General features: G+C 39.4%; 1 protein-coding gene across 2 annotated transcripts in view; it reads right to left on the minus strand.

Annotated features, from left to right (window-relative positions):
• The window catches only part of GADL1 (glutamate decarboxylase like 1), an 85,398-nt gene that overhangs the window by 24,760 nt on the left and 44,750 nt on the right, over window positions 1-15,888 (minus strand). For both annotated transcript variants that reach the window (XM_065666155.1, XM_065666156.1), the window contains one exon: window positions 15,402-15,491. In XM_065666155.1, coding sequence (XP_065522227.1) covers window positions 15,402-15,491 — 90 coding nt within the window. The remainder of the gene's footprint in view (window positions 1-15,401; window positions 15,492-15,888) is intronic.

Here is a 15,888-nt window from a genome sequence, read left to right on the forward strand (position 1 = left end):
AGCTGATACCATTTGCAATTGAGAGACTTGCAAAAGGAGAAAACGGAGGGAAACAAGCCACTGCACAGACCTGGAGGGCAAAAACCTGCTCTAGCAATAGCTTTTTTATGCAGCCAAAATGTAAGTTGTGCATATAAGAAAAAAAAAAAAAGCTCAAAATGGGTGAGTATGCTAAAAACAGTGACTCAGAAAAGACTGTAGCAGTCAACAGTAAAACAAAATTCATATGAGCTTCATTCATGTCACGTATCAGAAATCAAGAATCCTTCCTAGCAAGAAACTGATTTTTCTGCAATGGCTTTCACTCTACATCAGAGCCAAAATCAGCTTTAAAAAGTTCTATCAAGAGACAGACTACAAAGGCTTATAATTTGGTCATTTATGTAGACACTTTAAAACAGTGAGGGCTGCTCTTAAACACATATCCCACACCTTAGGATCACTGGTTAATCTGGGATGGCAGTCTGTTTTTTATGCGCCAGTGGGGGGGGGGGGGGGGGGGGGGGAAGAGCAAAAGCAACAACAAAAAATCCCCACAGAAGATGTTCTGACAATTTATTTTTCTCTTGTAACAGCCATTTACACACACAAGAGAAGTTTTCATTTCTGCATTCATCATTGCAATGTGTATATTACAAAGCCTCATCAGCTTGAGCTCCCAAAGAAATACAGTGGAAGAAAAAAGTTAATATGTTCCACAATTTTATAAACAAGTGCACAGGCATTAAAGAGGCAATTTCATCGCCACATGTGGAAACTCAGTTGCTGGTAAACAGTACCTGAGTTCACTTCTTTTTTTCAGATATAATGAAAAACTGTAAGGAAGCTGATGACAGCCACAGAAATTACTCAATGGCTAATGAAGATTTAAAGATGTGAATCTGTTTAGTTTATCAATCAAAGAATGACAGGTGACTTGATGATAGCTTATATGCATGTGAAAGGGGGAAAATAGAGTACAGAAAGCTATTTTTGTGTGGAAAGGTATTTTCTCACCACCTTTTTTCCTCCCTTCTCAATCAATCTCCTTTCATACAAGAAGTCTAATTAGCCATTAAAAAAAAGTGCCAAGGAAAATGGTAGTTTTACTGTTCCTTGATATTTTCCAGTCAAGAATAGATGCCTTTGCTCCTACAAATAGAAATTTGCTTCTACAAAAGTCACCTGACTACCCAGAGAAAAGTCCTCAAAATACAGAGGTGGCCATTTAATTCCTTTTGCCCTTACACTCTTTGTGGTCATAGGCTTCAGTTTTCTGGCTAGATGCAAATCAACAGCAAACATGTAAATTAGTTTGTTTATTTTCATAAGTCAGATGGAGCAACCTGAAGCTGTTGTTAAACAATGCTAAAACATCCCTGTCTGGCAGGCACAATTCAGTTTCAGTGTACTTTCAAAAGGAAAAGGCAAAGCCAGCTAATGCCTTCCCACAGATCTCCAGACTGACTGCAGCTGGCTGATCTGGTCTGCCCAAAGGAGGGAAAGCAGAGAACTCCATCCCCTGTTGTGATGCATCTCTCCCAGCACGCTTGGGTCTGCTTAGAGGGTAAGAGCACAAACACTGTACTGCTAAAGAGCTGCTGCTGCAGGAAGCAGAAGGAAAGGACAGAGAAAGACAGAAAGTGTAACAGCTTCATTGGTCTTCTTTGGCAGAGAGCATGCTTTACTCTGTGGCACTTGCAGTCCTATTCCAGTACCCAAAAAAACGCCTTTGGAATACCAGGAATAAAGTAAGGACACTTCCATGCACTATTGTGCTTTAAAAATAAAAAAAAAAAATTAAAAAATCTACGTAAGCTGTCCAACATAAGCAGAAGTGTAAAGCCATAAATGTTTCATTTGTACCCTAAGGAATCCCCACTAAACAAAATAGTTCTTTGATCAAATTATTTGCAAAACCAGATATGTTTGTCATTCTTTTCTAGAAATGCTACATATGCACAAGTGCCCACATCCTTTGCAGCTCCACCCAACATAGGAGTTTCCTACTTACACCTGATTTAACAAATACAATGAAATATTTCCCCAGATAGGTTAAGCCTGTGTTGAAATTGTCACTGATGTTTACAGACTACAATAGAAGTTTACCTTTCCTGCAAGGCAAAATAAAAATTTCAACTGTTAAGCAGCTTCTGGTTTCTGGCTGATAAGGCAGAAAGATATCATATGTCATTTTCCATCAAATAATACATAGGAACTCATGCTATAGGGGTCCATTAGTTAAGGGCGAAAGTCAAATATTTTATTTTCCTTCTGTCCATTTCCCCACAAAATGACCAAAAAAAACCTCACACACACCCCCAAAAAAAACCACTATGCTATTTATTTTGTCACTGCTATTATTGCACTACAGCAAATTCATTGCTGTTATTTATTAAACATGTCAAAACCAACAGAATGCTAGGAAACACTTGGTTCATTCAGAAACCCCAGCAAGTACCAGCTGGCAGGCCAGAACGGTCACGATGCCACTAGAAAGATTTGTAACTGAAGGAAACTTTATGATGTCATGTAGAAAACGTTCCTTTAAAAAGCCGCCACCCACAGACCACACTAGCACTCATTATTCATTCATGAGGTAGTCATCTAGCCCACTTGCAATCTCCAATATTCAAGTACCTTTGTAAGATAATTAAAGCATTCAGAGAAGCTCCTGTTACCACACCTTGCAGATGGAGAAGCTGCACTAAAAAAGGTGCCAGCCAAGAAGTGGTGGCTTCTATTTCACATTGCAGTTTTGCTGTGTACAAAAGCAAAAAAATCATTCACTAACAGTGACACAACTGATAAAAGTAATCTTTGTTTGGCCAAGTTCTTTGCTTTCACTCTCAATGAGATTAATCCTATGCAAAGGACCAATGGGAGGGGCAGATTGTTAACTTTTATCTTAAACATATCCTTCAGCAGTGAAATATCAATTATTAGCAGGGTTTAGGAATACATATAACCATCATAGATCAAGCCAGGGGCTCTTCTGGGCAGTCACCTCATCAATCCCTAGTGCACACTAAAATGTTCACTGCAAGTGCTCATCTAAGAATCATCTGTTATTTCCTCATTTGCATTCCTCAGTCATCACCCCATTTAATTCAAACTCCCACTATATAACAGAAAAGATAAAACCGCTGGTTCTCTGAACAGTATATCTAAATCCTCACAGCTCAGACAGCAGCAGGAAGGGCAGCCCTAGAAGCAGCTTACAGGCACAAGGTGAAAAAATATGGTAAAACAAGAATGGCCTTCAAGGAGGCACCACTGCCCACCAGGAGATGGGACTGATCTGGGCTGCATAGCTGCCTCGCTACCTCTTAACCCCGAGGGCTCCACATAAGACAGTGTTCCTCACGCCACCACAGTCACACCATGCAGCCCTGGCAGAGGAGCCCCATGATCACATGCTAAGAAAGGACCAAGGGTTTCAGTTTCGCCAGGCTTCCTACAGTTTCATTCCAATATTTTTTTCTGTCAGTAGGATGTTGCAAAAGTCAATCTTCCTTTCACCATCTACGCATAGGAACAGAATTTATCCCTTGTTCAAACAGAGCACCAAGTCCACAAAAAACTTCTGTGACTGCTTTTTTCCTGAGACAAGACTATATATCCTCCCCATACCTACACAATACCACTTGCGCAGCCCCTGGGTTGCAAATTATTGCATTCTCATCACCAAGGGACCAGTTATGATCCTTCAGAGAGCCCCAGGGCTTCTCATATGTAAGAAGTAAATTCAGAGCTGGCTTGCAGACTAGCTCGATAGACACAGAGAACACGTTCAGTGCCCCTGTGGGACCATTCTGCAAGCACCCAGCAGAGAGAAGATAGCAGAGAACTGAGAGTACTAGAGACACTCTGAAATGCTAATGCCTCTGAATGACTGTTTTTCTCATTTACAGAAAATTAGGAGGTGGAAGGGGAAGAAAAGGGAGTTCATTGTTCCTCCAAATGCCAGATAAAGTAATTTAAGTCAGTGCATTAAAATATGATTACCATTTGTTAAAAAAAGAAATTATGATGGGGGAAGAGACAGCTTTTATTCAGGTAAAATCTGAGCACAGAATGAAACTTTTAGTGACCTCAAGACTCCAGTACTTAGACATTCCTAGGATGCTTCAATTATTGAATTCCCCTGTGATGTATATTAGGTTTCATTCTGATCCACAGGCTATTAAACTTGATCTATGACACTTCCAGAAAAAGCCACAGTTTGGAGTTCAGCCTGTAACTCAAAACTTTTTTTCCTTCCCTCATTGCTTATTAATGTGAACTGAGAGAGCATAATGAAGGGGTGCACAGATATGCAGAAGCACAGTGCTGCTTTAGATGAACATAGTCAATAGGGTCAACTAGAACTAAATTAACTGTGCTGAGTGTCTTCAAACTGTTTTCTTATTAAAAGCAGTTCTCTTCACAGGCAGGCACAAAAGGCCATTTAAAATATTAGTCAATATGTTCCAACTCCAAAATGTAGCAAAGGAAAGGAAGAGTAATTAGTCCTGTTTAAGCAGAGAAAAATATATGCTGTTTGGGCAAATAAGTAGCATGCAGACAGGAATCTGGATGAACTAGCTGAAACCAATAAAATGCATCAAGAGTATAGCAATTTGCTGTAGCACAGAATGGAAAATATTTGACTGTAAATAGCTAATAATAGATACTGCATTTTTTTCAGAGAATAAACCATAGATTTAGAGGTCAGAATTTCTTGGAAAGTATGTATTTGCAAGGAATAAGGTTCTGTTTGCTTTGTAGGGTTGTGGTTTGGGTTTTGGTGGGGTTTCTCATTTTGGTATTTTGGGGTTTTTTCTTACCTAAAAGTATCCAAAGGCTATTCAGATAACAAAAATGTTGACGATGTTTAAAAGAAACTGGAGCACACAGACAATAGAAGCTGGAGAAATGGGCTGACAAGAACCTCATGGAGTTCAAAAAGAAATACCAAAATCTGCAACCAGGGAGGAACAACCACCTGCACCAATAAATGCTGGGGGCCATCCACCTGGAAAGCAGCTTGGCAGAAAAGGACCTGGGGGTCCTGATGGACACCAGGTTGACTGTGAGCAAGCAACGTACCCTTGCAGATAAAGCAAACTGATGGTGTCCTGGGATGCATTAGAATGTCACCAGAAGGCTGATGGAGGTGATGCTTTCCCTTTACTCAGCACTAGAGTACTGCGTCCAGCTATGGGCTCCCCGGTACAAGAGAGACACGAACTTACTGGAGAGAGTCCATGGGACACAAGGATGGTCAGGGAACTACAGCATCTCTCCTTTGAGGAAAGACTGAGAGACTGGGGACTAGGGACTGGGGCCTGTTCAGCCTAAAAAAGGAGAAGTCGTGGAAGGAATCTTAATGTATACAAATACCTGAAGGGAAGGTGCAAAGATGACCCGGTTCTCCCCAGTGGTGCCCAGTGACAGGACCAGAGGCAGCTGGCACAAACTGAAATACCAGAGGTTCCCTCTGAACATCAGGAAACACTTTTTCACTAAGTCCGAGTGAGCGCTGGCACAGGCTGCCCAAGGAGATTATGGAGATCCTTTGAGATATTCACAAGCTGCTTGGACACGGTCCTGGGTAACCCACTCTAAGTGCCCCTGCTTGAGCATAGGGCTTGGACAAGAGGTCCCTTCCAATATAAACTGCTCTGCAATTCTGTTTAATTTTTCTGAGATTCTAGTTACTTCAGTAATACTATGCCTTATTCCACCTTTTCCAAGAATAATTTTCATTTACATGATCCCAATATGTAAATACATAAATATATACATGCGTATGAATAAGCATACACACATTTACGTTCAAAAATTGCATATCAACAGTTCTAAAAAGTCTCACAATGTTGCATTATATTAAATATGAAATTTTTAATTTCTACAGCAGTAATGAACAAAACCGCACTATTGTTGTGTGTGGTAACATGACTCCAAGAAGTGCTTATTTTTCTTATGCTATTGGGAAATGACAAGAGGTACATGTGGAAGTCTTCTTAACGTAAAAAAAATAAAATAAAATAAAATAAAATTACAAACTCTTATATCTATGCCTTTTCCCCTTATTTTATCTATAAAATATTGATAATTCATCAAAATGCTCCAAATTAGGAGTACTTAGATCTTACTTTTTCAGTTCTTCACAACACAAGAAACAATGATTTTCTGAGGTTTGTCACCAACTGCCTGACTAATTTACATGAATTCTGCCTCTTTGACTGAATCTCAAAAAAAACCCAAACAAACAAACAAAAAAAACCCACATGCAGTTAACATGCTTTATCTATTTGAAAGCCATACAAATAAAATAGTACTCTTCATTCACACAGAAGTAGCAAGAAGCACTTCTGCAGTGCTAAAGCACCTTTTAATCAATAAAGCGGAGAATGAGGTCCCAACCGAATCTCCACAGTTCATCTTCCAATTAGAAAAAGAGGCTTTTTAGATGCTTCCTGTATGTAAACATAAAGATTTATAATGTGTGAAGCTTTTAACAATGGAAAGGTTTGAAATCAGCTTCTTTGTTTTCTATATCTGAACTGAAGGCTAGAATGACCCTCACGTCATTTGCAAGGCAGTTTGCAAAATTTTTAAGACATTGGACAAGTGGAACCTATGCTTCCCCTGCAAGAAGGGAGTAGCTCTACACAAAACATACCCTACTATTGCAGGTGATCTGCTTTGGTCCTGAAAAGAGTAGTCACGTTACTTAACTAGTCCTTGTGAGATAGTTTTTAACCTAAATTAAGTACCATACTTACATATGGCCGTACCACTCCTAGAACCTAAGCTAGCTAAGGTACCTTCACAGTGCATTACATACTGTGATGAAAATTCATATTGCATTGGCATCCCTAGAAGACCTGGTCCTTTACTTTGAAAGTATCAATCTCTCATGATTTTATTTCCTCATAGTATTTTTTTCTCCACTTTGCCAATATCCCCAGTTTCATTTCATGCAATTGTGTGTATTACCACAAGGAGAAAGGATTGGACCCTCCATTACCCTTAAAAAGATTTCAAGCAAGAAACTGGTCTGAAACCTGCTTCACCTGAGCAATCTTGCTCTGCAGGTGGCTCAGGGAAGATGAAATTCTTGTTCAGCCTGAACGCAACATATATGGAGCTGCAGCAGACTCCCTCATAGCTCTGATAGTCTCTGTAGGCTGAGCACTGGGGATCAATAGACCTCAAGTCCCCAGTGGGCCTCAAACATGTACAGTTCAATGAAGTCTCTGACAAAATTTGCCCTGCACTCTCATCTAGTAAACCATACAGCAGCAAGGTCATTTGAGCTTCTTCTCTTTGTTCCAAGAACTGAATAGTTTTAGCAGCTGTGTAATGCTGTACTTACAATAGAGATGTTTTCCTCCCAGATGTACTATTATTGCTGGATGGGATGCAAATATCATTTCAAGATATCACCTGGTGTTACTAGCCTGGGAAGAGACTGAGGGGTAGAAGAGAAATAGTTAACTATCCAAAGGACTGAACTTACATGGTTGAAATGAAGTGGAAGGTTATTTAGTGATGTTGATTCTTGCCTATTTGCCTCATTTGAAACTGTACCACTGACTTAAAAAACCGAAAGATTCCAGAATGAACAGGGCTACTTTAAACTGGAGCCCAAGTGAGTACTACCCACTTCTGAAAAGCCAGTCCAGAAGAGGGGCAAAGCAGAGAGCTAGAACAGAAATCCGTACCATTGCCATATCATTAATTACTAAAATTCTTAGAACTACAACAGAAAGCATGTGGTGGAAGCAGTTCACATCTCTGCCTTGTCTTACTACATCTACTGTAGTTACAATACAGTCATAAAAATATACCTTCTTTTCTATTCCCATACATATGTCTGGTATGTCAGTCATCCCATGGAAAAGCAAGCATGAGATCAGGTCACTCTCACAAATCGTTATACGTCGCTGAAAGTTAAGCAGGTGTGTAACCCCACCAGTGTAAAATATATACTGAAGTGATACTAGGACACCATTCATCTCTAAAATGCATTCATCTCTAAAATGCATTCATCTCTACTTCTCCTGATGGAGAATTTGAACAGTGAATATGGCCCCTTAGTCTAGAACTACTACTTTAGTACTCATACAAGAATAAATAGAATAAAGACATATATTCCAGACATGAAGTCAGAAACCCAAGTATTCTATTTTGAATTAACAGTTTTTTAAATGGTGTGTTATTTTTGTGTTCTTACAACTCAAGTCTACAGAGGACTTTTAAAACAGTCATGCTAAATATCTTTTTCTGAATTAACAGCTATAGCCACTTTTGTACTGAAGAGCTATATAAAACTGCAGGATTAAAACATTAAAAGGGAAATTGTACAAATCCCTCATTAACAAGGTACTGAAACACACCTATGATTTTTCTCTATTATATTACACTGTACTGTTCTCATTTATCAGAGCTCAGATCTTCGTAACAGTAACATTTATATACAACTAAACTACAAATAATTTATTCATTCCGCTACTGTATATTATATATTAGCAGCTGCAAAATAAGAGATGTTGTTACTTTAACAGGCAACTGCATATTTTATTATTAAATTTCTGAGCACCATCCTCTGCTGAGGAATGGTCACACTACAATATATGTCCTGGTCACTAATGTATTCCTCATTTTCTGGTTTTGGGGTTTATTGTGCCTCACAACGCTAAAGTCCTTGCCTACAAGCCTTGTCTTAAGTGGGTCTCTTGCTTTCACTGTCCAAGAATGGTACATTTCTGCCACTCCTGAACACAGTACTGAGAATTCAGCTGGGCCCATTGAATCACAAGGCTATTTTACAGCTCTTCAGGAGCTTGTGAGATAGAGGCCTATAACAGCACACAGCCTGCTGAGGATTCTGGGTTCTTCTTGCTTGTGTTTATGAACTAAAGCAGCTGAACTAGGATCCTAGCATCCCTAAGGCTCTCCTCCTGAGTAACAAATACTGATAAGTCTTTCCCAAGGGTGTTTCTGACTGTAGGTTGCCTAAGTTATGATGTGGGCGTTCCCCTTCACCTCCTCCATCTGAAGGAGGGAAAATGTGCCAACTCCCCAGGTAGCTTCCTTGGGTAACTGTCTCAAGTCCTACAGGATGAATCTGGAGCTTCTCTTAATGCTGAAGATTTCCCTGACAAACCAAATTTCTTTAGAAAACCCTTACCCCTTTGGAGGTCACCATCTGATTTGCTGAAATGACAATCCATCCCCCAGGGAAAGTCTTTCTCTTAGACCTGCCAAAACAATAACTTCCACTTATAGAACTACTTTTTTTCTTGAAGTCCACAATAGATTTGTAGGTTGTTTTAAGAGAAAGCAACAGTTTAATGGATGGCACAATCAAAGCGGGGTGGGGGGGATGTGCGAGAAACAGAAAACAAACAGACCACCACAAAACCAAACCAACAACAGAACCCTTCCCACTTTCTGTTCTTTTCCAAACATATTTTTACATGATTATGTAATTTCAGTGCAACAAGAAAGCACATGGGATCATAAACAATTAGACCAACTTATAGTATACAGTATTCGCAAAGGACTGATGAACAGCTCCACATCTGTCAGTCACAGTAGCATCACAGAACATTTTGGTTGGAAAAGACCTTTATGATCATCAAGTCTAACCACTAACCAAGTCCACCACTAAGTGCCACATCTTTTAAATACTTCTAGGGATGGTGACTCAACCACTTCCCTGGGAAGCCTGTTCCAATGTTTGGCAAGCCTTTTGGTAAAGAAAATTTTCCTAATATCCGATCTAAACTTCTCCTGGTAGAACTTTGTCTTCCTCTTATCTTATTGCTCGTTACTTGGGAGGATAGACCAGCACCCACAAACATATTACGTATGAACACATACACACTTCACTACCCTGAAGGATTATATACCTCCTGTGCAGGGAAAAAGGTCGCACTTAGTCCCCTTGTCCAGGTCATTGGCAAAGATACTAAAGAGGATCAGCCTGATACTGAACCCTAGAGAGCACCACTTGTGACTAGCTGCCAACTCTGTTTCATTCCATTCACCACAATATTTTGGGCTCAGGTAAACAACCATTTTTTTTTTTATTTTACACAGCAACAAGTACTCGCATCCAACTCATGAGCAGCCAGTTTCTCTAGGAAAATGCTGTGTGAAATGGTGTCAAAGGCTTTATTAAAGTCCAGGTAGATGACATCCACATCCTTTCCCTCATCCACTACATGGGTCACCTTGTCATAGAAGCTAATGATTTAGCCGATCTAACTCCCATGTACTTCTGTCTAAATCTTACTATTGATTTTCCTGTCATTTGATGTGGCCCTCCACAGAAGCTCATGTCAGAGCTAGATGCTAGAGTCAATAGGCTACTTGTTACTATAAAAATTACTTACGCAAGCCAAGTTCACAGAAATGGTTCTCTACCATTACTCTTCAAATACACACATTAAAATATTGTTTAATTGTTTTCTTGTCCAAGTGTCAGAAAAACTCAAAGTACAAGGATGCCAGGCATTCAAGTAACAACATTTTGAACACAAATCCCAAGTGGAAAAACACTTGCAGTGATATGCTGGGGACCTTTCTTGTGCATAAACTTTGTCTCTCTTCATTTAATACTGTGGTTATAATCGATGCCATTTTTCTCTCATTCTTCAAAAATATAGAGGCCAAACATTATTAATACAACCAACTGGAGGTCTTGTTTTCCCTTCACATTCAACCCTCATACCGTAGTCAATAGAAATTTTGAATACATAAAGAATACTGAATCGGGTCCTTGATTAGTGTTTGATTTATACCACAAAGACCACAGGATTCAGAGGTTGCTAAGGCAACACCGCTTCAACTTCCTAACATTTCTGCTTTGATATGAAACCTCTCATTATATAAATGTATCACAACACCAGTCAGCATGACAGGCTATTTCACAAATATACCTTCAGATAGCAGACAGCTATATTCTTCTCTTGGGGAAGGGGGAAAGAATAAGATTACCTTTTACTAAGGGGAAGAGGGGACAGGCAAAAATTGCATTCCAAACTATATAGGCTTTAGCGTGAAATTGTATCCTGAGCCTTCTAATACTGCCAATAAACTTTGTATTATTTGGCCAAAAATCCACTAATGATCCATTAATGAACTAATGAAACTAAACTATTGAAAATCTGATACTCCAGCATATGTTACTTAGAACTACAGACCAGGTAAAGTTTAGTAAAGCATGAAAGACCTATCAGGAACCTACTGACACTTTTTAACCCCATTAACATTTTGAGGTCTCAAGTGCTACTTGCCAATATACCACTAGCTTTCTTTACTAAGCAGCATTCAATATATAGTAGTCTACCTAGAGTTACGCTCCAGGACCCTTTGGCAAAGTTAAGCTCCTGCAGGAGGAGGATTCTGTTAAAGATGGTTAATTCTTTGTCTTAGTCTTCTAGACTACACTGTTTGAGGAGACCACAAGCTGATCCAAAATGCACAAGGCATGGCTGGCAGTCTGGGTTAGCAACAGGATGGCAATAGTTTCAGATGCATCCCTCCAAACCCTTCCTTGTGCCCTAGCATCCTCTGTGCTGCCATGAGGCTTCCCAGACACTGAAAATCAGCTAATTCTACATCATCTGGAGACACTTTGGCGCAAGCTGAGAAAGATGACTTTTCTAAAGAGAAGACTGTTACAAGGAAGAATATACATAGATATTAGTGGTTATTGAAAAAAAACATGAAAATCAGAATGTTCTGGACTCTTTTTCCCTTTTTTTTTTTTTTTTTTTTTACTTCCTTCACTTCCATTTCCAGCTTGCAATTTCCAGTTACACTGTGACATACTGACTATCCTCAGCAGTAGAAAAAATAAATCTTCAGGGGTGTCACAAAAGGAAGAGGAGAAAAAATACCACCAAGGGGCACATACAGTATGAGCAAAGCCATACAGTTATGTCAGATCCAGGCCAGCGACAACTGCTCCCAGTTTGCAACAACAAAATAACACCACTTACAAATATTTCTGGTTGAATGTATCAGCAGCTCCCCAGTTACCACAGAGTGACCATTTGTATGGTTTCTACAACAATTAACCCCTCAATTAATCCCACAATTAATTGCGAAGAATGTCACTGGAAAACACCCAACACTGCAGGTTCCTTTATGGATTATGCCATCTGCTATGCCCATACTGACAAATGTTCAGGGCATGGACTATCCTGGACCACCCAACTGCATCCAAAGCCTTGCTGTACTGTCTGTAGAACCAGTTTAACTTCATAGCCAATGTCTGCAGTAATCCCAAAAAATGAGAGTGGTGTCAGACTGTGGGCATGCACAGAATTCCCAGTTTCACTAGGTAATGGAGTAAAGTACATTTATGCTGTTCTTTACTTCCCCACCATCACGTTGTTCTTCTTCTCCTAAAGCGTTTGGGTGATTAGTCAAATGACCAGCTAGTGGCTGTTCCAAACCCTTCAGGCTGCTCTTTCCTACCATCTTTCTGTTTTGCATGTTGGAGACTCTGAATAGGGCTAATTTTATACATAAAGTTCAAGTCCCTGGAATTTAAAACAAACAGCCTACTACAGTGGGGTGGGGAAGCTTCTGAGAGACAGAGCTTATGTGGGACAGCTAGAAGACTGGCATCAGAATCAGGTATCACATTGCAATCTAGTCAGCCCTGACACATTTCCACATAAAGTGGGCCATGGAAGCTGGAGAGGAGCCAGTACAGCAGGAAACCTTCAGGGTTATTTTGCATAAGACTATGCAAAATCTTCACGAAGCTGAGGACTTGAGATCAGAGCTACTTGCTTATCAACTTTCACCAGCACTAAAACTCATACAACTAACCTCAGGAGACAATATGTCATTCTGGCAATATTGCTGAACAAGCAGTTCAATAAAATCCATTACTTGCTCAAGTGATTTTTAAGACATACATTTACTTAATTATTGTCAGATACGCAGCTCAACAAAAAGGAAAATTGATTTCTGGATAAACAGAATAACTGATGTTAAAATGTTGTGTGAAAAGACAAATTGTGAATTAAAGCATTTTAATGCTCATTTTAGTGAAATGCTAGGAATATTCAAGAAGCAGTTGCAATCAAAAAACTGTACACATCCTCATATGCCCATCAATGACATAATACAGAAACCTCTCCAGTCTTCATCTTCTTAAACCTTGCTCATCAGAATTCTTGCTCAGACATACTTTGTACTGATTAATGTAATATAATGATGATGCTGTTTGCATCAGCAATGTTAGAACAAACTGACATAGCTTGAAAAGTCAAGTCAGTCTTGTTTTTGGGACCCACTGCTGTTATGTCATCTGCTCACTGATACCTGTTGCGCCTCAAACTGGCCTTCACTATCCACAAAGCAAAGTAACCCCAGACCTATCCCTGCAGAGAATCAGGGAGGTGAAATAACATGTTCTGTTTCTGTAACAGGCTCATTTCTGTAGTGTTCAAGAAGTTCCTAGCAATGCCTAAAGCAACACACCTAGCAGTCATAAGCTGCTGTTTCCTCTGGAAGAGGAACTTGTGCCATTCAGTACCTTGCTTTGCTATGGAGCTTTGGGCTGGTTTGTGGTAGATTTGTTTTCAGGTTTTTGTGAGGAGGAGGAAAATAGTTATATTTTAGGATTTGGGGTTTCTCTGTGCTTCATCAGGGGCAGCATAAGAATCAAGAAAAAAGTCACCTTGCCCATAAAAGTGTGGTTGAGATCTGCAGCTGTGCTTGGTTCTTGGGACAAAGTGCACACAAGCTCCTTTCTCCCAGAGTTCTCTCCCACAAAACTGGCTAGGAAAAAAATCTACATTTCGAGCATCAGTCTACTTATATAAGTGCATAAAATAAAGGCAGGCATCTACTCCCCACCCTGACTGGAAGCACCATAGAGCAGCAAAGCAGAGTACCAGTAAGTTACACTCAATAAGCCATTCACAATATACATGCTCAGAGCCATTCACTGTGCTAGCTACATCTCTTCCCTTTCAGTCCCTTCCATAGCATACATAACACAAAAGATGGCACTTGTAGTATTAGTTCTTCTATGCCTTCCCACTACTCTTTTCCCAAACCCTCACTCCTCCAAAGGTAGATGAGCTGTTATACAGCTCCCTGTGTGGGTATATACATATATATGCCTTCCACTCTAACACGAGGAAGGAAAGCCCCATACGAAAGGATTATGACCCATCCATGCTTTGTGAAAACATAGTAAATGCAAAGCCCTTGTACCCACAGAGTGGCTATACATGTCTTGGTAATGCAGAAGCTAAATATACTTCCCAAAACAATGCAGACAGGGTTAAGTAAGACTTCACCATAAAGACACCAGCATCCATCATAAATTGTGTGTGTGGATGTATATACATATACATATATACATATATGAGACAATAGTGATTGTATATTGAAAAATGTGGGATCTGAGCATGACTAGAATGGTATGGAATAATGGGTGGATACAGTCCTGGGCTCAGCAGTAGCAGTCATTTTTTTCCTGTGTTCCAGTGCTGTGTTTTTGACTTTCAGCCTGGGAACACCACTGATAACACTGATGTTTTTAGTTGTTGCTAAGTTATGTTTACTCCCACCAAGGACATTTTGAGTCTCATGCTCTGCCAGGAAGGAGGGGAAGCTGGGAGGAAGCAGAGACAAAAAAAATCAATTCCTGTGAATACACATCTATGTTCTAGCTTAAATTTCTAATAGCAAATCCTAGGAAAAAAGAAGTGCAGAACACCAAAGCTGCTACAGAGAGGAGCAAACAATGAGTTAAATTCAATTCCTCACAGAATAGTTTATTCAGTAAAACATAATACCATAGTGTCTACTGGTTTCTTAATTAAGTCTACAAGTTAACTACTCATTCTCTACTAGTAACTTCAAAATTTTACTGCTGCTTTTTTCAAGACATTTATGATTTTCTACCAGGTTGGTAGAGTTGCCAAAACATTCAAAGAAGTTTTTCCCATTGTTTTCCTGTTACAACTTATGTGTTGTTTAACATCAGAAATGCATTCTTAAGCACTTAGTCACTTGCGGTATCATAGATTATCATAAATAACTAAAGACAAGTTCCAAGGACAACCTTAAGTGCCTGAAATAAGTAATCAATAATCTGTCCAGATGAGAGATGCAAACAGTTTGTCATCGCTCATTCTGCCAACTGCTACCAGCTTTGATAGTAAGATAAATACTTGTAAATGTCTTAATCTCTTACATTAAGAAAAAATATTAATTAGCCTTTTCTGAACAGACAACAAACTTAAATCTTACCAAGACATGTTTAAGGATTAAATTCCGAATCTACTGATAGGTTGATGGTGAGCAAAGCCAAAGGCTATTCTACACTCTTGTCTGGCACACAGATAAATCAGTAAGCTACAGATAACACTGCATGTGACACTCACCTGGTGTAGCTTCTGCCAAAATTCAGGTCCATCCTCCATTTTTCTTAAGCTCGGTGGAATGTACCAAAAGCAAACGTTTGCATACTCGGGCTAAACAAGAGAACAAGGGATTTCTTATGAGATATAACAAATTGTACAGGAATATATATTATAGCTCATCAAAGAGTTCTGCTTTGTTTTGGAGGGGAAGAAGGAGGGGAGAACCTTAGAGCTTACACTCTTTTCATTAAAACTTTCTTCTCCAACTCAACTTCTGTTTTCCCTTTTTAAAACTATAAGTAGTTCTACAAATATTATGGTTTTCATATCATCCATTTCTTTTCCTGCTGCCAGAAAAAGGAAACCTTTTGGGGTTCCTTTTTCCTTTCTTCTTCCTATGTACATATATAGAAAGGTAACTTACAGATTTTAAAATTGGAGCAACAAGACAAAAAAAAAACATTTTCTCTTTAGGTTTTTTGTTTCTTGTTTTTTGGGGTGGGGTATT

This window comes from Lathamus discolor, chromosome 2 (assembly GCF_037157495.1).
Source record: "Lathamus discolor isolate bLatDis1 chromosome 2, bLatDis1.hap1, whole genome shotgun sequence".
Lineage (NCBI taxonomy): Eukaryota > Metazoa > Chordata > Aves > Psittaciformes > Psittacidae > Lathamus > Lathamus discolor.